At 36.5% G+C, this 22,567-nt stretch overlaps 1 protein-coding gene across 2 annotated transcripts in view; it reads left to right on the forward strand.

Moving 5' to 3' along the window:
• Positions 1 to 22,567, forward strand: part of RYR2 (ryanodine receptor 2) — a 389,904-nt gene that overhangs the window by 171,193 nt on the left and 196,144 nt on the right. For both annotated transcript variants that reach the window (XM_051783768.1, XM_051783769.1), the window contains 4 exons: positions 7,550 to 7,649; positions 9,023 to 9,119; positions 19,183 to 19,257; positions 22,367 to 22,523. In XM_051783768.1, the coding sequence (XP_051639728.1) occupies positions 7,550 to 7,649; positions 9,023 to 9,119; positions 19,183 to 19,257; positions 22,367 to 22,523 (429 nt within the window). The remainder of the gene's footprint in view (positions 1 to 7,549; positions 7,650 to 9,022; positions 9,120 to 19,182; positions 19,258 to 22,366; positions 22,524 to 22,567) is intronic.

The raw sequence follows: 22,567 nt of genomic DNA on the forward strand, positions 1-22,567 counted from the left end.
CAGAGAGAGGAATGTCTTGGGCCAAGAAATGAGAAAAGAATTGACAGTCGGGAGTTATGGTGAGTTTCTGGAAAGAAGTTTAATACTGGTTGATGTGGGAAGAGGTTGAGCAAGAAAAATAGCCTAAAGACCCTGCTTAGGCTTTGTAGGTCTCAGGAGAACCTTCTGAAGCAGGAGAAAGTCCTAATTCTGAGTGATAAGGTAGACTTGTAATTGGGTCAGGAAGCTGGTTTGGCTGTGCGAGAGATACAGAATCATAGAATGGCTTGGATTGGAAGGGAACTTAAAGATATTCTAGTTTCAATTCCACTACAGTGGGCAGGGACACTTTCCACTAGACCAGATTGCTCATAGCCCCATCTGACCTGACCTTGAAAACTTCCAGAGATGGGGGACAACCTGTTCCAGTGCCTCACCACCTCACAGTAAAGAATTTCTTGTGAGAAAGGGGTAAAGATTTGGTAAGGAAAAGAATGGTAGAGGCCTGGAGCAATGAGGTGAGATAACTACTGTGAACAACTATTCAAGAAACCCATTGTATTAAGGCACAGCAATCACATGTGGTATGCTGACAGCCAATTTCCGTTGAGATTTTTGCATTAGTTTAAGCGGCAGATGTTTAAAAAATTGCTTTCAAGTTACCCACATGAACCACAGGTCACTGTCACTGTGGGAATTTTTTACCTTTTTTAAAAAAAAAAATATAGGAAAATTACATATAAGTGATACCACAAAAATTATTTTCTTAAATTTTGAAAAATCACAGGCATTAGAAAATACAAAAATTATGGCACTGGTGTATTTTTATGAAATCTCTTAAGTATACAGTCACACTGGCTTTTTATGGAATGTTATTTCAGTGATAATAAAAGTTAGATGGATGTGTCAGGGCTGAGTAGCAGAGAAGATGTGGAATGAATCAACTTTGAAGATGAAATTTTGAGCTGGGAATTGCATTTGAAAGATGGATGGTATGATGCTTAGTTAATTATTTTCCTGGAGAATTAGATTCTGTATCAGACTGCTGTGGAATTTGCTGGGTAGATTTTCTTGTATACTAGACTTGCTTTGCAGAGGTCACTACTCATCCCTTACTGGGAATATTCCTTGCTGGAGTCGTGTTTCTCATGTCTCCTCCTTCTGCTAGAGGTTAAAGTCTCAGAGTTTCTCAGTCTTGATACCTGCGACTGAGATGAATGTAAGATTTGCCTTGAATATTAAACTACATATAATGCAGTCTACAGTGGAAATTAAAAAGGTCCCTGTCACCTTAACTTGAGCATCTTAGATTAATGAAAATTTCTTCGTGTAATATGTACGTCCATGCCCCATTGGAAAATGGACTATAATGCTACTTCTTTGGGGTTTTGAGAAAGAATTCATTAATATTTGTTGTATTTTGTGAAATAAAAACAAGAGAAAAGACTGTAAGAAAATTAATAATTCGCTTTTCAAAGCTTTGAGGAATTGACTATATTGAATAAAGCATGAGACTGCAGACTGAAGACTGAGGGGAAAACAAAGCACTGAGCACCTGTTGACAAAGCGAACTCCTTTATTCTGTATATACAATGAGGCAGTACATAGGGAAAAAATTGTACAGGATCATGCCGTTGAAGACCGTAATATGATGTGTTCACCAGAAGCCATTCTTTTTCCATAGGGTTCTTTGTTTGATGTTTCCTAACTTTCGATGCTCGCTTCTGTAAAATTAATATTTTGTTAATGGAAGCTCTTGTGATTAATTGTACAAAATGATAATGATTTGGAAGCATAGTAGCCGATGTGCTTCAGGCTTTTTGTGGTTACAGTGCAGAAGGAAAGCTACTATGAAGAGGGGGAATGCAAACTCCCCCCGTCTACGCTCTGTGGGTTCCTTATGCTTTCCTGCCATATATCTCCAATTACCCATATTCAGCGATGTGGTAGCTAAGTAGATGGTTTTCGATGGCTGAGTTGTAATGGTAATTTCTGAGTGTCTGTGGGTTTTACCTTCTACTCTCCCTTTGCTGATGGGACATTTATGCTGAGTGGAGGGGTGAGAATTGATTAGTATATTGCTGGCAATTCTCTTTCTTTATCTATGAAAAAGTTCTCTTTGCTTTTGAATTTGCTGGCTAACTGTTTAAACTAGTTCAGAGAAATGCAGAGAAACCAGGACTTTGCAGTACTTCAAACCCATTGGAAATTTCTTTTTTTAATGCAAAATATTTTTCCCTTCCTAATTAAAAAAAAAAGGAAAAAAACAGAAAAAGAGTGTAGTTTGTTTTGTTTAGTTTAGTATTTTAGTTTTCTTTATAGATACAATTACATTATTTTTGACTTATTTCTAAAGATAGAAATATATCTGCTGTGAACATCTTCCAGACTGACCAAGGAAAACTAGAGAAGCATATGAATCCCTCCCTCCCCCACCACACACACTTCGATATATGCGTTCTCAATTGTGTATCTGTTGTAGGTATTACTCTACTCTCCATTACTGGCAAAATCCTGGCAAGAATAGTCTTGAACAGACTAATACCCACTATAGCAGAAGGAATTTTACCTGAAAGTCAGTGTGGTTTCAGAGCTAACAGGAGTACCACAGACATGGTGTTTGTTCTCAGACAACTGCAAGAGAAGTGTAGGGAACAGAACAAAGGTCTCTATGTAACCTTTGTTGACCTAACCAAGGCTTTCGATACTGTGGGCAGAAAAGGTCTGTGGCAGATTTTGGAATGTTTAGGTTGTCCCCTCAAGTTCCTTATAATGATCATCTCACTCCACGAGGATCAGCACGGCCGGGTCAGATATGGCAATGCACTTTCTGAGCCCTTTCTATTAACCAATGGTGTGAAAAAGGGCTGCATTCTTGCTCCTACCCTATTCACAGTCTTTTTCAGCATGATGCTCCAAAGGGCCACGGCAGACCTCGATGATCAGGACGTTATCTACATTCGATACCGTACTGATGGAAGCCTATTCAACCTAAGGCGACTGAAGGCCCACACCAAGACCTTAAATCATCTTGTCTGGGAGCTGCTTTATGCTGATGACACCGCCCTTGTTGCCCACACAGAAGCAGCTCTGCAGCATTTAACATCCTGCTTTGCCAACGCTACTGAGCACTTTGGGCTGGAAGTCAGCTTAAAGAAGACAGAAGTTCTCTATCAGCCTGCACCTCAGGAAGTCTTCCATCATCTCCACATCACCATTGGCCAATCAGAGCTCAAATCAGTCCAGCAGTTTAATTACCTAGGTAGCCTCATCTCCTCGGATGTTAAGATTGATGGGGAGATAGACGACAGGTTAGCAAAGGCATATAATGCTTTTGGAAAACTCCACAAAAGAGTATGGCGTAATAAACACTTGAAGAAAAGCACCAAGATCAGTATTTTCAAAGCTGTAGTGCTGTCTACTCTCTTATTGGTTCTGAATCATGGGTCATCTACAGCCACCACCTGCGTCTCCTAGAACGCTTCCATCAACGCTGCCTCCGTACAATCCTAAACATCCACTAGATTATGTGACTAATACATCTGTTCTAGAACAAGCAGCAGTCACAAGTATTGAGGTCATGTTGATGAGAACACAGCTGCGCTGGGCAGGGCACATCTCAAGGATGAAGGACCACCGCCTCCCTAAGATCCTGCTTTATGGTGAACTTGCCACTGGCTGCCACATGAGAGGAGCCCCGAAGAGAAGATTCAAGGACTCTCTGAAACAACATCTCAGCCTCGGCCATATTGATCAACATAACTGGTCTACTCTGGCCTCTAATCAGGAGGTCTGGAGACACACCATCTATAACGCAGCTGCTTCCTTTGAGAAAGCACGCAGGATCACCCTTGAGGAGAAAAGGCAACACAGAAAGAATCGCGTCTTGCAGAATTTACCACCTAAGGAATCTTTCTGCTGTGCCTTTTGCAATCGGACATGTCTATCTCGTATTGGCCTCATTAGCCACCAGTGCGCTTGTAACAAATGTGGATAGAGCCTTTCCCAAATCTTTGTTTGCGAAGCCTAGTCATGATAAACTGTTGTGGGAATGGTGTCCGTTCAAGACTTGGAACATCTCAGAGGTTCTTGGGTCATTGAGGATAGGTGCCTAAATGGTTTGAAACTGCTTTTTTTGTTCTGATCATTGTAGTTATTTCAAGTCAGTTAGCGAGAAAGGGGAAATAGCAAGGGTAGTCAGAGTCTCTGTGTACAGGAAAGAAAATAACCTCCATCTATCTCTACACCTGCTGGTACTGACAAATCTGAAGGAGTGTGGTTGATGATGCTGTTGTGTGCAGTACTTAAGCATCCTGGGAATTTCCTGTTTTGTACATGGTTCTCAAAATCTAACTAACAGTAGAAGAAGAAAATAGTCTGTCTTTATTATTTTCTTATGCTATTCTCGCTTTTTGGAATGGCCTCAGATTGAAGGCAGAGTCATCAAACTCCAAATGGAAATACGTATTGATAGATAAACTGTCAGTATTGACACACCTTAGCCAAGAGGAAGCCTGAAGCAAAAGTTTTCCTTTCTTTACGTTTTTATCTTTGTGCGCATGAATTTTTTGAAGAACAGAATTTTCCATGCAGACTGTGAAATTTAAAATATATCATCTAATTATTCAGAGCTATTGTAAATTCAGCTATGCTGCTGCAATCACTGCTGGAGGGTTCTTGTGGAAATTACCATCTGATTTCTGAACTCTTCAGTGAGCTTGTGTTCTTCTTGAAGACCTAGGGACTGAGTTGTGATTATGTTACTTTTCTGCAGAGCAGTGCAGAGCAGAGTTTAAAATATGCCGTTAAGTTAAGTTGGGAAACCTGTAGTATCCTCAGAGATTTGAGTCTGGGAGTTTATGCTTAAGAGTTTGCATGTAGACTGTAGTGTTAACCATTATTCATAAAATAACATTATTTAATTCTGAAAAGAGGTTAAGTGCTGGTTTAGGGGATTATCGGTCTATTAGTAGAAAAGGGAAACCTAGCTTTTTGTTTGAGCCTAGGCACCAGTGCAGAAAAAAATAATATTTGGTTTAGACACCCTACCTGTAGTGGGAAAGACCCATATCGATATTGGAATAGACAGCAAGATTCCTAAACCCAACATATTTCTACTCTGCATATGTTGTTACTGCATACCCAAAAGATGCGCTATGAGTATGGTCCTCACCGATGATGGTAACGTGCTGCTTTTGCCACATACTCTGATATGCCAGCCAGCAAAGATCTGTGTAGTACATATGGAGACATCATCAGTGTGTCATGTCCACATCCTGGACATTGCATTCTGGAATTTGTTTCATTTGGATAGCTTTATTATGGTGAATGTACAAGGCCAAGCAGTCTAACCAGGAAGTTACAGGCAAAGAGTAGATTGTTTTGAAACAATGTTGAAATTGTTAAAGTATAGCACTGAAAAGTTAGGCTATGCCAGGATAAATAACTGCCATCACTTAACTTCTGGGATTTTTTTGATACATGTTGTATAATTGAATCCTTGGATATTCATTGACAGACTATTTTATCTACATGGTTAAAGCTCCCTTTTATTGCTTTCTGTGAATGGTTCCCAGGGATGAACACCATAGTTTATGGAACTGAAAATGGCAGGACGCCTGTTGTCAATTGTAAATTTAAGAAAGCTACAAGGAACCCAGGGAAGTGAAGGGAAGAAGGGAATTGCAGAGATATACCTCTGCTGTTGTGGTCATGTGTTGTATTAGGTCATTTAAACCTTATTTTTTAAAGTTATAATTCCCTGGTGACTCAGCTTGAGATATCTGGATTATAATCAGAGCTGCAACTGGAGTCAAATGGATGGATAAAATTAACAGATGTTCTGAAGAGAGATGTCAGCAATGTATTTTTGTTCAGTGTCCTGTCTATAAAGACAGAACACTAATTCAATTGTTACCACTGTGTATGAAAATAAGTTCACTGACATGTACAAAGCACACTGTTACAAGTACTCTGTTGATTGCAGATCTAAATGACAGAGGAGTTATCCTCTTCCTTTTTTGTCTACCCTAAATGACAAGTTTTCCTCAAAAAGTAATATTCCTACTTTGCTCTAATGGTTGAATTCCTCATTGTCACTAACTGGATTGATGTAGTGATCTCAGAGGAAACCTAAAAAAATTAAGGCCCACAGGGCAAAAACGGGACTGGAGCTGTAGTGCAGTCTAATCTCCCATCCTGTTCTACCATTCAGTATTTTATATAACTGCAGTAAGGGCAAAACAAGAAGCAAAAACTTGGTTTTTTCATTAATGTTCTCTATTACATATGCTGAATAACACTGGTACAGTGTAAACATGACTTTTGTGAGATGACTTATTTGTATGCCATTAGCTCTTACGGGAGCCTTCTAAATGAGCTGATGTGCTTTTTTTTGTACTGCTGTACAGCTAGAATATGTGCATGTAGGAAGATAGAAGAACTCTTCAAATGTCATTGGGAATCTACCTTCTTCTGACCTCCATTGAGATTTTTGTCTTTTTTATCATTAATTATTTTATCCAGAAGTTGTAATTTTGGTCACAACACACAAAAACAGAGACCATATACTACTCTATAAACAGTTACTGTCCAGTAGTTTAAAATAGAGTTCTGATAGAAGTGTCTAAATGTTACTGCACTTGAAAAATTATTACCTAATAAGGATAAACAGTATACTTCAAAAGAGGTGCTAATTCACAGAACACTTGTTTCCATAATCTTATGTAATGTTATATTGTTTGGCATTGACAGTGTATCAAAGGAACTGACTGTGAGTGTGGGACAAAGGATTTTGTATGGATGCAATAAAATATGCTTTGAGATAAGAATTTCTGAGACAATAATGTTACTGAACTAGCTGGAACAAACACACACACACACACAAGGAATTCTGAGAAGAAAAAGCACCTGTGGCACTTATTGTAAAGACCTGCAACATTGGCAGAAGATAGGGAGTAATGGAGCAAAGGAAAGTCATCCATTGAATGCTTCGGTAGGAAGTGAGTCTTTCAGGGAAAGCTCGTTTCAGATTTGCCTAGATCCTGAAAACTTTGTACAAGAAGATATTTTGTGAACTCTCTTAAGTACCTTACAAAGGTACAAATTGCTTACTTAATTTCTTTGGTCTGATGGCAGTTTTAGGAAGCCAGTGGCCTACAAGAAATATTCAAGTGGTGAGTTACACTTGAAATACAGGTTAATGTCATATCCCAATATTCAGACTTTGTGGAAAACCCCATTATGTATAGAAGAAAGAACACAAGTATAAGAACCCTACAACATTTAACAATAATCTCTTCAGAGTGTGTGCTATGGTCTAAGACCCCAAGCAGCTGACTGTTCTGTACTGATGTTGTATGTTTTTTTGAAGCAAATATGCCATTACTGTTCCAGCGTTATTTCTAGTGTCTCTTGAAGGGTACCCAGGTCTAACTTTGTGTTTACTTACACAGTCAACGGGAAAAATTTATGTATGAAAGAAATAAGAGTGTTTGATACTATTATTGTGTACTGTAATGAGATTTTTTAATTAACCCCAAACAAAAACCTCTGTCTTTCCTGGTTTTAGCATCTCTCTTATGGCAATGGTAGCTTACACGTTGATGCAGCCTTCCAGCAGACACTCTGGAGTGTAGCACCGATCAGTTCAGGAAGTGAAGTTGCCCAAGGTAAGATTGACTCAACTTTAATTATTGAAAGACTCATGGTAAATGAAATACTTTAAAAACCAAATTATTATGCCAAGTTAGGGTGTGGGTTTCTCTTATGTAAACATTCAGAATAATAAATAAATATACTAATGTTCTGAAAATAGAGGGAAGGTTATACTGAAAGTTACAGTGATAGTTTTCTACATATTTCTACTGAATACTGAACAGCTAATTCAAATCTCATTTTGATAAAGGTATGATAATATTCATAACATTTTTTTAAATGGCTTTTGGTACTGGTTTAAAATATTATTTAACATTATTTTGATGTATGCAGTCATAGTTACATGTTCCTGAGACTGTGTAAAAAATGGGTGAGAGGCTTGGAAGCAGGATGTGAAATCCTAAGAGTAAAGATGGGGAATGGTTTTGTGGGTAGCTATGGTTGGGAAGAAAAACAAAATGAGAGGAAAGACAGAAAGAGAACAACTTTCAAGAATTATTTATTTTATTAAGGAATTAGGAAGGAGTTTTTTTAATGAATTTTTTGACATTGAAAGGACAAGGAATTTGTGCCATGCTGATTCCGCAGAGAAGGAGAAAACAGTTGTCTTTCTGAGAAGTCTGTCACAATGTAAAACCTAATGATTTCTAGTTTTCTACAGACTGATTGTTTTGAGTGGGTGTTGTAATAGAACCTTAAGAAGGCTAAAGCTACAGGTCCTTTCTTTGCTTATATCTTGGGATTTTAGGATACTATTTTATAAAAGAGAATACACTGAAATTTCACATCAGTTATTTTTATCTGGCATATTTTAAAATTCAGTTGTGGAATGTTCTTGCAACTTTTGTCATTCAGATTTTAGGGACAGCACTGCCAAAATCTCCTTTCTATATACTCATTTTGTTTTTGCATATGAGAATCACTTTGCACATTCAGATTCTCTGACATGGTTTCTAGTACAAACCATTACTAAAGAATGTTATGTTAATATATAAACTGGAATCCTTAAATCAAAAGCAAAATGAGTAGGTAACATGGGAGTTTCCCACTTTATGTTTTCATCTGAGGGAGGAGTACTTGCTTCCTTGTTTCCATTGGTTCAGTCTTAGATCTGAGTTGCGGAAACTCTGTAGGGTCCCATCTCTGGCTCCTCTTTATCTGATCCACCCTTTGCTACTTGCTGAGTTGGAGCTTTTCTCACTTGAAAATGTTCAACTGGCTCCTCAGGGTATGAGATATCTTCCTCTTCTGATTCTCTTTTTCAAGTAACATAAAATGCCAGCAGAAAAAAATGAAATAAATAAATTGTATTTATTACAGTTCGAACTATAGTTTCGTGTGGTGCTACGTTCACACAAATACCCTTGATTTTCTCCCTTTATTCAAGGATACCTGATAGGAGGGGATGTTCTGAGGTTATTGCATGGTCACATGGATGAATGTTTGACAGTCCCTTCGGGTGAACACGGAGAAGAACAAAGAAGGTAGGTTTCCAGCTTATAAGAGAATAATAATAACAAATGTTGCTGAATCAATATTAGGTGTCACTGATATCCAGATGTTTGGAGGATGTTGTGATGAGATATATTACTCATAAGAATGAATATTGTTGAGACAAACTTTAGACATGAGCCTTTTGTATTTTCAGTATTGTTCATGTCTCGTTTCACTCACCAGATGTATTAGCAATAGTGATTTTTGATCATCTGTTGTCATCTTTACTGATTTAAAAGCCCTGTGAATGAAATGTGTTGTTTTTTTACTGCTGGATTTTTTCTATAGTCACAAAAAATTCCTCAGGACAGGGTATGTAAGATTACTTCCCAGTCCTTCAAGGCTGCTATTCTGGGTATTGATCTTAGGTCTAGCTGTCATGGCAGTCTAGAACTTAATTTGTGGTTATTTTCTTGACTCGAGAAATCCTAGAAAGGAAGTAGAGAAATGAGAACAACTCAGTATGAGTCTCTCTCTGTTAACTAAAAAATCCAAATAGTGAGAAGACTGATGCCGTTAGTGGCATGTCTCAGTGGAGTGATTGCATGGATGAATCAGTCTCCTTCTTATGTGCTCTAATGCAATATGCCCAAAGCTTCTTTTCGGTAGGGCAGTGTCATATAATTTATTCCTACCTTCAACCTAAACGTTGCTGAATTAAGTTTTGGATTAGTTTGTTTAATGCAACATGTTGGATAACTTCATTTCCATGACAAGGAAAGTGCTATTAATTCATTTTAAAATTAGTTTTCTTGGTTTGCAAATAGAGATGTATTTTTTATTCTATTTTATTCTTATTTGTAGTGATAAGGACAAGACTCTGGAAGGTCTCATAAAATATTTTGTGTCAAATATTTTCTGCAAAAATTTTCTGTAATTTTTTAAATATTAATAAGAAATAATTTAGAATTTTCTTATACAGCTGCTAACCAACCCTTCCTGGGTATTTCCCATTTTTAGACAAGGGAATAGTTTTTGAATGCAGAAGAGAGTTCAAAATGCTGATACTTAAAATGTGATCAGTTCATGTTTTGTTTTTAGTGACCATGTTATATACATTACAGCTTGGAGTTTATCACTGCTATTATTATTCTCAGCCTGAAAGTGATGAAAAATTGAGGTGACAAATAGGATCCTATAGTGTTTGCTACTTATTCGGTCTAAATCCTGCAAAATTCCTTTAGAAAATTTTAGTTACAGCGTACCTACAGATTTATAGGGCGATCAAGCACTTCAGTAATGAACTTCAGTGCTTAAGAACACACTAAAAGTCTGTCTCTTTTCAACAAGACTAACATTATACCTAAACCACAGTAATGGAGAGTGAAGCTGCAAATTAAGAAAAAATTGATCTGATCTGCTTGTGCATTCGCATGATGCATCTTTCTGTCCTATAACATGGGAAGAATATGGTTCATTTCTTAAGCTGCAGGACAGGCTGTAAACAGATCAGATAATTGTATTTCTTTCCGCTGTGTCAGCAGTGTTCTGTAATTCTTTCTGCCTTCCCTGTATCTGTCTAATACCCCAAAAGAAGCAGAGCTAGTAGGCAACAAATAGTATGTATGTCTTTGCCTTTACATTTCCTGATGGCAATACTGAGAAACATTGCTTCTCAGTGCTTCATAAAAACAGATTTGATATTCTAAAATTTACTTGTTGTTCAGGATCTTTCTTTAATAAACAAGCAAAATAAAAATAAGTTTGTTGTTTTTCATATTTTACCTTTCTCAAGTTTTTCTATTGCTTTTCTGAAATATTTTTTTTAATAATAAACTTAGAATATAATCTATGATTACTTTTAATTGTATGGAGTTAGGTATAATTGCTCTGTGCCCCATGCTTTCTCTTAAATTATTAGTAAATTTAGTTATTACTTAAAAACTCTATACTTCTATCTCTATTTAGGACTGTTGCCTATTCAAAATAATTTGTGGCTCCTTTCAGTTTTCAGTATGTGCACATACCTTATTTTGATGGGTAGGATTCAACAACTGGTAGTATTATTATAATAAAAATACATGTAACTTTGGCAGGTGGGAAATTGTAAGATAAATTATTTTGTCTTTCATTTCAATTTAAGTTCTGTAACTTTTGCACATAAGACATGGTTAGGTATGATATATTTAGAGTACAGTAATTCTGTATTATCATGTCATTTCCTTTTGAAATAATCTGGTGATAGATTATTTTGATTGGTTTGTTTTGTTCCAGCGTATGCCTGAAGAGCAGCTCTGCTCTGTAGAATGACAGCATAAAGAAGCACTGAGAAGTTCACACCTGTTGTGACTCACTAATTCCTCTATCTCATTTTTATTTTTCTTCAGAGTCCTTCTCTTTATGCCTTTTCAAATGAATAAAAGATCGGACAGTACTAAAATAACAGTTTCATTCTATCATGTCACCTGGTATCTATTCCAGGAAATAAATAAATAGTTTAGATGTGAAGGATCCTCCTAGGCAGTTTCCAAAACTAACTGCTGTTTATTCTTCTTGCATAAATTTGAGAATAAAAGTGTTTCAAAGAATACCAGAAGTTCAAAATAAAACACACGTTCTCAAGGTGTTTATACTCTATGTATATGCAAGAGTTTATACCATCAGAACAGTGGAGATTTATGAAGCAGTGACAGTGCAGCTACTGTGTTTGTGATTACAGTAAGTAACAAAGCCTCCTCTGAGGCAAGGTTATCCAAATCTGCGCTGGAAGAGGCCTAATACAGTGGTAGAATTAGTCATATAAAAAGCTTATAAAATTATTTTTTATGTCTCACACTTTTTTTCTGAGTTTATACTGTGTTTCCTTGCTTGATTGTTGAACCTGTGTGTCCTTCCATGTGGTCCTTAGATTGTGCTACTGCGATCACTAGAGCGTAGAATGGAATCATTGTATTTGTGGAAGAGGGATTTTTGTGTCAAGTCAGAAACTTAACTTTTCCTTAGGAAGCAGTTTCAAGTAGATCCTCCCTGGAGTTGCTAGACATAGTTTGCTATTAAAAAACATTCCAAATGGAAGCAGCGCAAATAGAGAAGTTTGTGGCAATATGTTGGTTACTTGATATTACACTAGAGGAAAAAAGTGGTATTATTTTTAAAATGCCACAGGCAGGGTGGACATGACCCTGATAGTTTCAGTCACTGACCCACATAAAGAGCAATAATGAAAGAGACAAAAGGTTAAGTATGTGCAATTTCACTGAATTAAATATAATTTTCTGCATATTCTAGTTAGGTATGTTGTAGGTTTAAGGCAGCTGGTTTAAGCCTTGCGCATAGAATCCTTAAACTGTGTTCTTATTCTTTAAGATGCCTTAGGTATCTCTAGCAAGCTAGACCTAAATTTACAGTGTTGTTTTTGTAGCTTTTCAATTCAAATTTCAGAAGTATTTCCATGTAGATTAAAAAAAATAAATATGGGTCTAGGTAGATAAGTGAAGGCATACTGTAATCAACTTGGTGTTCCTGTGGTGGCTACTTTGGTTTCTATCTATCTTTAAAGGCAAGGCAAACTTCTGCAGCAGCACAGTAGCTGGGAGTTCATATTTATCTTTACTCTTTTTCCTCCACTCTCAGTCCACATGATTGGTGGTCTGGCTTCTGTCATATGAGCCGATATAAGCAGTCTGTCAGTAGGAATGAAGCAGAGCCACAAGGGTTTCCTCTATTTATAAAAAGTTTTTTTTCTTTAAATAAAGGATTGTGTAGTCTCCTTTTCCACTCTCTCCCTCCAGTTTCATACAGGAGAAATTTGTTAATAATTTTTAATACTTCTTTTTTGGGTGGAGGATTCTATGTGTTTATCCAGCAGAAGATTTAAATCACTTTATGTATTACAGGTACTTTGGAATAGTCTTTGCTTTCCTTTGAAATCTTTTCTTGTTGAAATTGTGACACTTTTTTTTTTAACCCTGTTATTTGGCAATTATAGTATTGAGTCTTCACATTTGAATTTATAATATAAAAGGAATGAATAAATTTATTCTAATTGTGATGGAAGTTGATAGTTAGAGCAGGTGTACATTGAAGTTGTTCTGTGAAATTGTTTTCCATTGTTTCATTCTTTTAATTAAAAAAAATTAATTAAAAGTGTTCATAATAAATTCATCACAATTCAATCAGGCAACAGCTCCCCTTTTTTTTTAAATGTCAATTAAGTGGAATTATTTTACAATGTTTCCACTGCTGTATTATGTGTGTCATTTTTATTTTCCTGTAGAAATGTCAGCTGGTTATTAATTCAGGCATGACTGTAGACTTTTTTATTGCTTTCTGGTTTTGGAGGATTTTTTTTTTGTTTCTGTGTGTTGTTGTTTTTTTCCTTGTTATTTCATTTTTTTTCTTAGAACTCCCCCTGAAAAAGGTAATAGCAGATAGTAGTAGAAGTATGTAAAAAAAAATATGAGTTTTTTTTCTAATTGGTTTGTGATGCTTACTTTTTATTATACCACCATCTTTCATATTCTTTTAGAACTGAAATACTACACAGGAGTTGGGCTTTGATGTTCAGTTCCCAGTCTAGAAGGGAACCATGAATTTTCCCATTGCAACTACTTTGCATTTTGATTTGCAATATGTATTTCAAAGTGATGACTGCAGTGCAATTTGGACCCTTCAGAAATATATTGTTGCAGAAAGCAATTACCTGTGAGAGGGAGCAAAGTGCTCCTGGCTTTTCAAAGTATCATTTGGGTTGGAATAGGCCTTCATGAAGGAATGTATAAGTGAAGCCTAATTTCAGAAACAGTTTTGTCATTCTTGCCTTTGAGACTTTCTTTGGGTGAAACGTATTACGTTAAGGCTTTTGGAAATGGCATTGAACATTTCGTGTTAGTCTCAGAGATGGACAGGGTTTTAAAATGATGAAGGTCAAAATCATTATGACTTAGCCAACCTACGCTTCTGTTCACTTCCCATGCTATTCTCTTCCAACAGTCTTTGTTATGGCATTATGAACTAATGAGGTCTGTCATACCCCAGAAAGGCTGGGATCTGGCATGTGTGGAGGATTATTTATGACTGAAATGTGAACTCAGAAAGTTTTCACCCAGCATAAATCAATAACCTTTCCCCCACATCCTGAGCCTTGAATAGTGATGGTCTTAAATGACTGATTTTTCAAACTAAAACCAGAACAGCTTTGCCTGTCATTGAGTGGAACAATTTCTTTCACTTGAACTTTGACATCTTATTTGGATTTATTAATTTTTGTATAATTCAGGTACACCATTGTTCTTTATGGCACCTTGATTCATTCCAAGCTACTGAGATTTACTCCATTATTTTCTTGCTATGGAATTTAGGATTTACAAGTTCTTTAACCAAGACTACTTCGGCAGTATCAAAACACTGTCATTTAATGTAATTTATTTTAACCTCATTTAATGCCCATTTTTAGTCAATGAATTTCACTGAAGTGATTGCCCTCTCTCTGCTGAACAATACTTTAATAAGAATATGAATTCAATAATGGTTCTCCAGGGGGTTTGATACGTGGTAGTCTATTTTAAACCTATATAATTAATTTATTGTTGTAGTTGGAGATGATAGATTCAAATATTGAGCTTTCTTTTTGATGTTTACCCTCACTTTGCCTGTGCATCTCCTCGCAGAGAGCTGGAGGAGAGTGCCAGGAGCAAGCCGAGGAGAGCAGGATCTGTTCCCAGGCGGCTGGTCCCGCCGGGGCCATGGCGCTGTCCCTGGTGCTGCACCCACGGCCCTGGTGCTGTGAGGCAAATCACAGAATCCCAGAGTTTTCTGCATTGGAAGGGACCCACAAGGATCATTGAGTCCAACCCTTATCCCTGCACAGGAACATCCCCAAGAGTCACACCATGGGCCCAAGAGCATCATCCAAATGCTTCTTGAGCTCTGGCAGGCTTGGTGCTGTGACCACTTCCCTGGGGAGTCTGTTCCAGTACCCAACCACCTCTGGGTGAAGAACCTCTTTCTAATATCCAACCTAAACCTGCTTTGATGCAATTTCAGGCCATTCCCTTGGGTATTTTCACTGGTCACCACAGAGAAGAGATCAGTGTTGACCCCTCTTCTTCCCATCATGAGGAAGTTGTAGACTCCAATGAGGTCTCCCCTCAGTTTCCTCTTCTCCAGACTGAACAGACCGAGTGACATCAGCCACTCCTCATATGGCTTCTCCTCAGGGCCCATCCCAGCGCTAGTTTGTATTAAGGAGAATTAAATGGAAGAATGATGTAGTCAGGAAAAGGATGATTAACCTACCGTCATAGGTCAGACCAAAAAATGACTTCATTACACCAACCTAACTATAAGGTTTATAATAAAGATTAACTGAAAAGTCTCAAAGGTTCTGAATTACTTATAGATATTTTATTTTGAAATAAAAGTGGTTAATACCCTTAATCTATACATGTAGAATGTGTGGATGAAGTGTTTTGGAAAGAATAGAAGAAACCCATCAAGAATTAGTCTTATGTATATGGCTCTGAAGATACAAGTTATCTCAAGCTTTGAGGAAGATGAACACTCATTTTAGCTTCTTGTTATCCTCACTTTTTCTGCTGTTATTTGCACTTTCCTTGTGCATTTACATTACTTATAATTTCATCATTAGGTTTTGTAATGTAGGGGTTTTCTCTACTGTTTGGCAAATGTACTTCTTCTTTGCACATTGTGACTCAATTTTTTTTTCCCATCCTATGAATGCAAATAGGTTGTAACTCCTTGAGAGTTAGAGAATTTTTGTCACTAATTTCATGTCATAAAAAGCAGTTTCACTTGACCTAGTAGTACCAGTATCTGATATGGCTTACCAGTGTCAGCTTCAGGGAGGATTCAAATGTAATGAATCATCCTTCCTTTCCAACACTGAACTGCCATCAGAAGTGTATAAAAAGAAATGAGGTGCGTCCTATTGAATGGTATATATAACAAGTACTAAGGAAGTTGGTTTAAGCAATCTCGGAGCAGTTTACTACATTTATTTGAATGAAAGGAGCTAAAAATGAACTTTCAGTTCCTTAGCAGAAAGACTTTTGAGATGGTCTAGGTTATGAATTTATTCATCTGCTCTGGGGCAATGGTTAGTATATGTGCTGTTATGGTAAAGGCCAAGTGACTTGCCCTTCACTAAAGAAATCTTTTATTCAAAACCACCTTTTCTTTACCATGTTTTCTGTAGCAAAGACAATATCTAGCTAAAAACACAAGAGCTTAACACCCTATTCTGATGCTCTGTGCTAACTTGTTTTTGGTAGCATGTATCTTCTTTCCCGTCCTTACAAAGTCTTGTTGCTCCATCCTTGACTCCAGCCTACAGGTTTCTCCTTTTGCTTCCCAGTAGGGATCCTTGATCCCTAGCCCTGCAGTCACCGGCTTTTTCTCGGTCCCTCTCCTGATTGCTGTCACCTATTCTTTTGCTGAGGCTTTGCTGCTACCTTTTTGGCTTTTGTCCCCAAGGTGCTATTACTGTGTTTCAGCCTTTACTCCCTCTGTTGTTGCTGTACCTGTCCGTTCATATGGAAATAAGAGACAATCCTAGAATCCTTTTTATTTCCTCTGGTAAACAAATCACATGTTTTTCTTTAGGATTTCTTCTCTTCTATTTCTTTTCCATTTTCTCATCTTACCTCATGATTCCAAGACTTATAGTTCCCTCTTAAAGGAACAGAGAAAGGAAATAATGGATGGATAGTCACATAAAAGAAAACTACTTCACCTATGAGAAGCCATTCTTTTAAGTTCATGATGGGAGGCTTTTTAGGTGTTTAATGTTACACTTATCCCATTGCTGTGTGTAATCCAAAACTAGTTCTAAAAGAATAATCAGACTGAGAAACTGGTGAAAGTTTCTGTGTTTCCACTGTGAGAAAGAACTTCATCCCTGCAAAGTAAAAAATTACCAACTTAAAAATGAAACATTTTTGTGAATTTAAACCTTTGCTTCAACTGATTTTTCATACAATTAATGACTTGAATACTGCTGAATAAAATTGTTAAGTTTTGTATTATGCAATATGCAACTACAAGAATTCCCAATGCATTTTTGTGAGTGAGGTTCATACTGAAATATACCAGGATGTAATCAGAACGTTTCAGCTTTGAAAAGAAGCCCAACAACAATCCCCCTACGCAAACTGCCCAAACAAACAGCCCACACCCTCCCAGTCCCAACCCAAAAAACCTGACCAGGGTGACATCTGATCTGTTATTGTTGAGATGTTACAACACAAAGCCAGTCTCAGTCTGTTAGTTGCAGAAGAAAAACTTGAAAAAGTACCTGAAGAGCAGAGAGAGTGTCTGAACAGAGAAGCAGCTTAATGAAAGGTTGTTTAGCAATTGCATTTTACTATACTAATGAAGGTAAATTTCAATAAAAAATAAGATGGCCTTTGAATTTCATTCAAATTGCCAATACCTATCAGCTGCTCCTAGTACCACAACCATTTCAGCAAATGGCTAAGATAATGGTTGGAGAAAACAGTGGATATAAGGTCAAGGGGAGAATTTTTTTACATATTTATATATGAACCCATAACCTCTTCTTGCTACATGGAGCATCCGCCACACTTTCCATTTATAGCTGGGTCATGAATGTACAGTATGAGTGGTGCTGTAATTGTAGTGAGATGTATTTATTTTGGGTTTTGACTAATTTTTTCTCCTATATAATTTGTTTTCATTCTTTTGCAGTGTCTGGAAGTGTTTATTTCCATAATATTTTTTACCATATTCCAAGATGGTTTTAGCTCATCTGTAGTTTCATGTATGCTTAATAGTACTAGGAAGCATATTCTAACTCACTATTTCTTTTGGTTTTGAACTATCTCTTTCAATGCTGGGTTTTCCTCTGTGCTAAGCATTCAGTCCCTCTATATTATATCTACAGGAGGATTTTGGAAGCTAAAGCCTAGTAAGTACTATGTACTTGATTCCAAATTTGTAGTCCTCAAAAAATTGCTTCTAACAAAGATTGGGGAATGCCTGCCATTTCATTATTAATATTCCCTAAAGTTATGCCTCTAGCTATTTTTGGCAATGCCTGATCTTGGCTGAAGATTGCAACATTTACTCAATCCATAAGCTCTTCCAGGATTCATAAAACTAGGCCATTCTTTGGCAGTGTTCCCTGATGTGCTTGATCTGATAAGCATAGTGACAGCACTCCTTTGCATAAGTGACTCCTGTATTCATTATCCCAAAGGAAAGGCCATAGGGTGGAAATACAGACGCGGACAGGAAGCAATGCAAAGAATGGCTCCCTACATTTAGAATGGCAATGCTGACTTTCCTTAATGTTTACTTTTAAGACAAATCAGGTTACATACTGAGGGCTATTCTTGACCATAAGTCTCAGCCCTTTTGTGCATCCAATATAGATCACTTATCTGTGTGTAGAATAATGGAGGAAAGACCCTTCACCTTTTTTAGACTTAATTCACTGTTTTCTAGAGACACTTAGATTTTTGGGTATATGCAGGAACTAGAACTAGAGAGGTCATTCCATTTGTAAATAGGAAGCTGTTAACATCTGAGATATGTGAAAACTGTATCAGTGGGGTTGTAAGACTTTAGGCATTATGATAGTAAAATAAAAGTGCTAATTGAGTAAGTTTTCATAATTCAATGTAATAAGTTGCAGTTATTTTAATAGTATAAATTCTGAGAAAACACTAGCTTTCTTAGGAGATGTATGCAGTGATCACAAATCTTTATAGTTATTTATATTTATGTTAGAATCTAGAAATATTCTAATTATCAGGCTATTGATATTATTTCCACCTCCCCCCTCCCCGGATTTTCTGTCCTTAAAACAGTAAGAAAGATGTCTAAGCAAACACTGTATAAACTTTACTGTTATGAATGTCACAATAATGGATGCTAAAGACAATTAAAACAAAATTTGAGTAATTAAATCTGAAAGTTTAATTGATGGGTGGGTTTTGAATCTAATAACCTTTGAATCTGACAAATGCAGTAATTGTTTGACAGTCTTAAAATGAGAGATGTGATTAAATGAACAAACGCGTATGATGAATTCTGCTGAGCATTTAGTCTGTGGCTTTGCTTGGTTTTCAGAACTGTCCATTATGAAGGTGGTGCTGTGTCCATTCATGCTCGTTCCCTTTGGCGACTAGAGACTCTAAGAGTTGCGTAAGTAAAATCCATCTCAGAAAAGAAGTACCTTTGGCAAGACACTTTTTGTATTGTAAGATTGATCCTATAAAATCAGAATGATAATGATAAATCCAGACTAGTAAGACTAAAATAAGCTTTAAAAAATACTCTATATCACTTTCACTAAAATTAAATAACTTCCTGTAAAGTATGTGTGTGTTTTGATTATTTTTTGATGTTGTTATAGCTGTCACTGAATTCACCATTTACTTTTTTAACACATACATACATAAACAGGACTGATTTTTTTTAAAAAAAATTCATGTGTGACACCCTTTCCCCCAACTTGCTTAAGCCATTCGGAAGTAAAAAATTTACAAAAAAAAATGCTATCATGCATTGTTGGAAGTGTTGGAGTGATAGTAAGGAATTGTGCCTTGTTTGTTAAGGTAATTGCAGTGTAAAATTGCACTTAAATAGTGTTACAATATGTGCTTGTGATACAGTTTCTAGAGATTTTTAAGAGATTGAATCAGGACATCTTATGAAAAGGTTACACTCTAATGATGCTGTTTTCTGTGTGTGCATTTTATTAATAGGATGACGTTAAATGTCAGTAATAGGGCAGTGAGATTTTTCCTTTGGACTAAAATAGACTTTGAGACAGTGACAACAATGAAACTGTGGAAGGATCTCTGGCTTTTTATTTTCCTCATGGTGTGTAATTCCCTAATAAGCAGTAGTACTGGACCAATCTGGAGATTCAAGAAACATCTGTTACAACCATGATATATCTCACTTTAATAGGCATTTTATACAAACTTTTGAAAGGTAAACATTTGAACATGTATGACAGAAAGAAATTGTAAGATCTGTCAAAACAACTATAACAAAGGCAGTGGTAATCTTTCTTTTCAAGATTTTCTTAACAGGAAAAAACCCCAAACAAATAAAATCCCAAGAATAATGCTCTCTCCTGCAAGTCCCTCACCAACCTATTTTCTGTATAATATTGTAATAGCTATATACATTCACTGTTGAATTGCAGTCCACTACCATTCATGCAAATGCTTCAATTTGTAGCTTAGTATATGCATACATGAAGTTCTCAATAAGTTGTAGTCCTTCCCAGAATGACTGCAGATATAATATTGTGCTAAAATTGTGTGATTCTAAAGGAACCATTTTTCCTCCACTCTGTTCTTTAGTGGAGAAGTCCCATAAAAATTGCCTGGGCAGTGTACCTGTGCAGATTCTGTGCCATAGAATGCCAAATACTATTACTCAGCATTGCTTTCTTTCTCAAAAGGTGACAGGGATCATATTCTCACATTGCAGAAAAATGTTTTTAGTAGTCAGAAATGGCTTCACAAGGTTCTTTCTGCTCAAGAGGCTTTACATGTAAGTGCACATGGTTGCTATTTTTCTATCCTGCAGGGATGAATTAGGGGCATGGCTCAATTGCACTACTTTTTTCTTTCTTTCTTTTTTTTTTCTTATGGTCCATAGCTCTTGGGTCCAAGAGAAAATTGAATCAAACAAGAGAAAAGGCAACTCCCCAGCATGAGTAATATGTAAGGTGCAGAACTCATGTATTTTACCAGACTCAGCAATACAATAGCTGAGATTCATGATCTGACATTTTACTGACTTGAGAACAGAAGTTAACACTAGAACACTGGATTTAGATGTCCTTTTGTGGAGTATACCAACTTTGCTGTGCAGAAGACAGAAAAAGGCAAATGTGTTTCTAAGATATAAAACTTCCGTATTTCCTTCTTCCTCAGAGCTCCCTCAACTTAAACAGAAGAGGCTCTAGTCTAAAAAAGAAAATAGTTGCGGGTGAAAACCTTTTCATTCTTCTGGCCTCTTTAGAATCAGTAACTAAAAAGGTGTAGAAGTTTAATCACTGAAATGTAATAAATCTTATTACAAAATAAAAGCATTTTAAAAACTCATGGACTTTGAAAATGTCTGCCAAATTGGTTTTCCATACTTTGCATACAGTATGACCAACTCTTAAGAACACACATTTAAACAACCGGGTATTGTTATTGAATAGGTAAGTGCTCTAATCTGCTACATCTATATGTCATAGAAAACAAAAATGACGTAAACCTGCTAAAGTGCTAATTAAGGGATTTGCAGACTTGTACATGAATATATACAAAACATATACATTAAAACTTGTTATTTTTTTAAAGCATAGAGAATTTCTAGTATTTGCAAAAGCACGTCAGAACTGTGACATTATGTCATAATTCCATTATGATGGGTATTTTGCAAACACAAAATAAGAGTATAATTTCCTCTCTAAAGAGTATCATGCCACATACATCTGAAATACAAACTTTTGAAGATATAAGACTGAAGAAAGTTTTGTGAAGACCCAGGAATACATCCTTGCTGTGACCATTTTCCAATCTAAGGAATATTTGAGAAGCCTTCTGAAAAGCCTTTGTGAAATACATACTCCTTAGTAACCCCTACACAAGTTTGTCTTCAGGAATTAATCAGGAAGTACAGAAGGCCTGAATTTTCAGTTTAAGGCAAGAAGTCAGAAACCTGTGATCTGTATTTAGAGTAATTGTTGGAGAGCTTAGACAAGCTTTGCCTTTCTTCCTTTATTTCCTCCTATATGAAAAATCTGGGCCATTCTTGGCTTAATAAGTTTTCTTATTTATTTTAGGAAGTTTCTTTATTTATTTGTTTATCCATTTTATTTTTGCACACTATTTTAGGTGTGCTTAAAGTGTGCTGACTGCTAGAAGATGAGGACTCTGGGAGAGTGAACAAACCCAGCTGCTGGTAGATGAAGTATTGGAGAGAGAACTGGCAGATCTAAGCTCTTTGTGTACAGCATAAGCTGCCTTTTCCGTAGGCGGTCTGTACTGTTTCTCATGAGGAATTCAGTCTGAATGAAAGCAGACTGTGCAAAGGAAGAGATTAGGATGTTAAGATTATTTATTAGAATAGTTTTATAGCCACAAAATAGCCATTTTCTTGCTGATACTCCAACATTTAGAATTTTATCTTTTCACCAAGTAGTTGAAAATATAATGTACTTTGAAATATTTTTGCCAGTAGTTAAAATCTTCCTTTTTTTTTTTTTTTGTAACTAAATGTTTTCTATGAACTCTCTTAGGTGGAGTGGCAGCCACATTAGATGGGGACAGCCATTCAGACTAAGACATATAACGACAGGAAAATATTTAAGTCTTCTGGATGACAAGAGTCTTCTTCTTACGGACAAAGAGAAGGCAGATGTAAAATCTACAGCATTCTGTTTTCGGTCTTCCAAGGTATGGAATCAGTGCAGCATTAGTATAACTAGTACTAATTTCAG

Source organism: Manacus candei, unplaced genomic scaffold (genome assembly GCF_025592945.1).
Source record: "Manacus candei isolate 608988 ecotype Guabito, Panama unplaced genomic scaffold, ASM2559294v1 h1tg000017l, whole genome shotgun sequence".
NCBI classification, from domain to species: Eukaryota; Metazoa; Chordata; class Aves; order Passeriformes; family Pipridae; genus Manacus; species Manacus candei.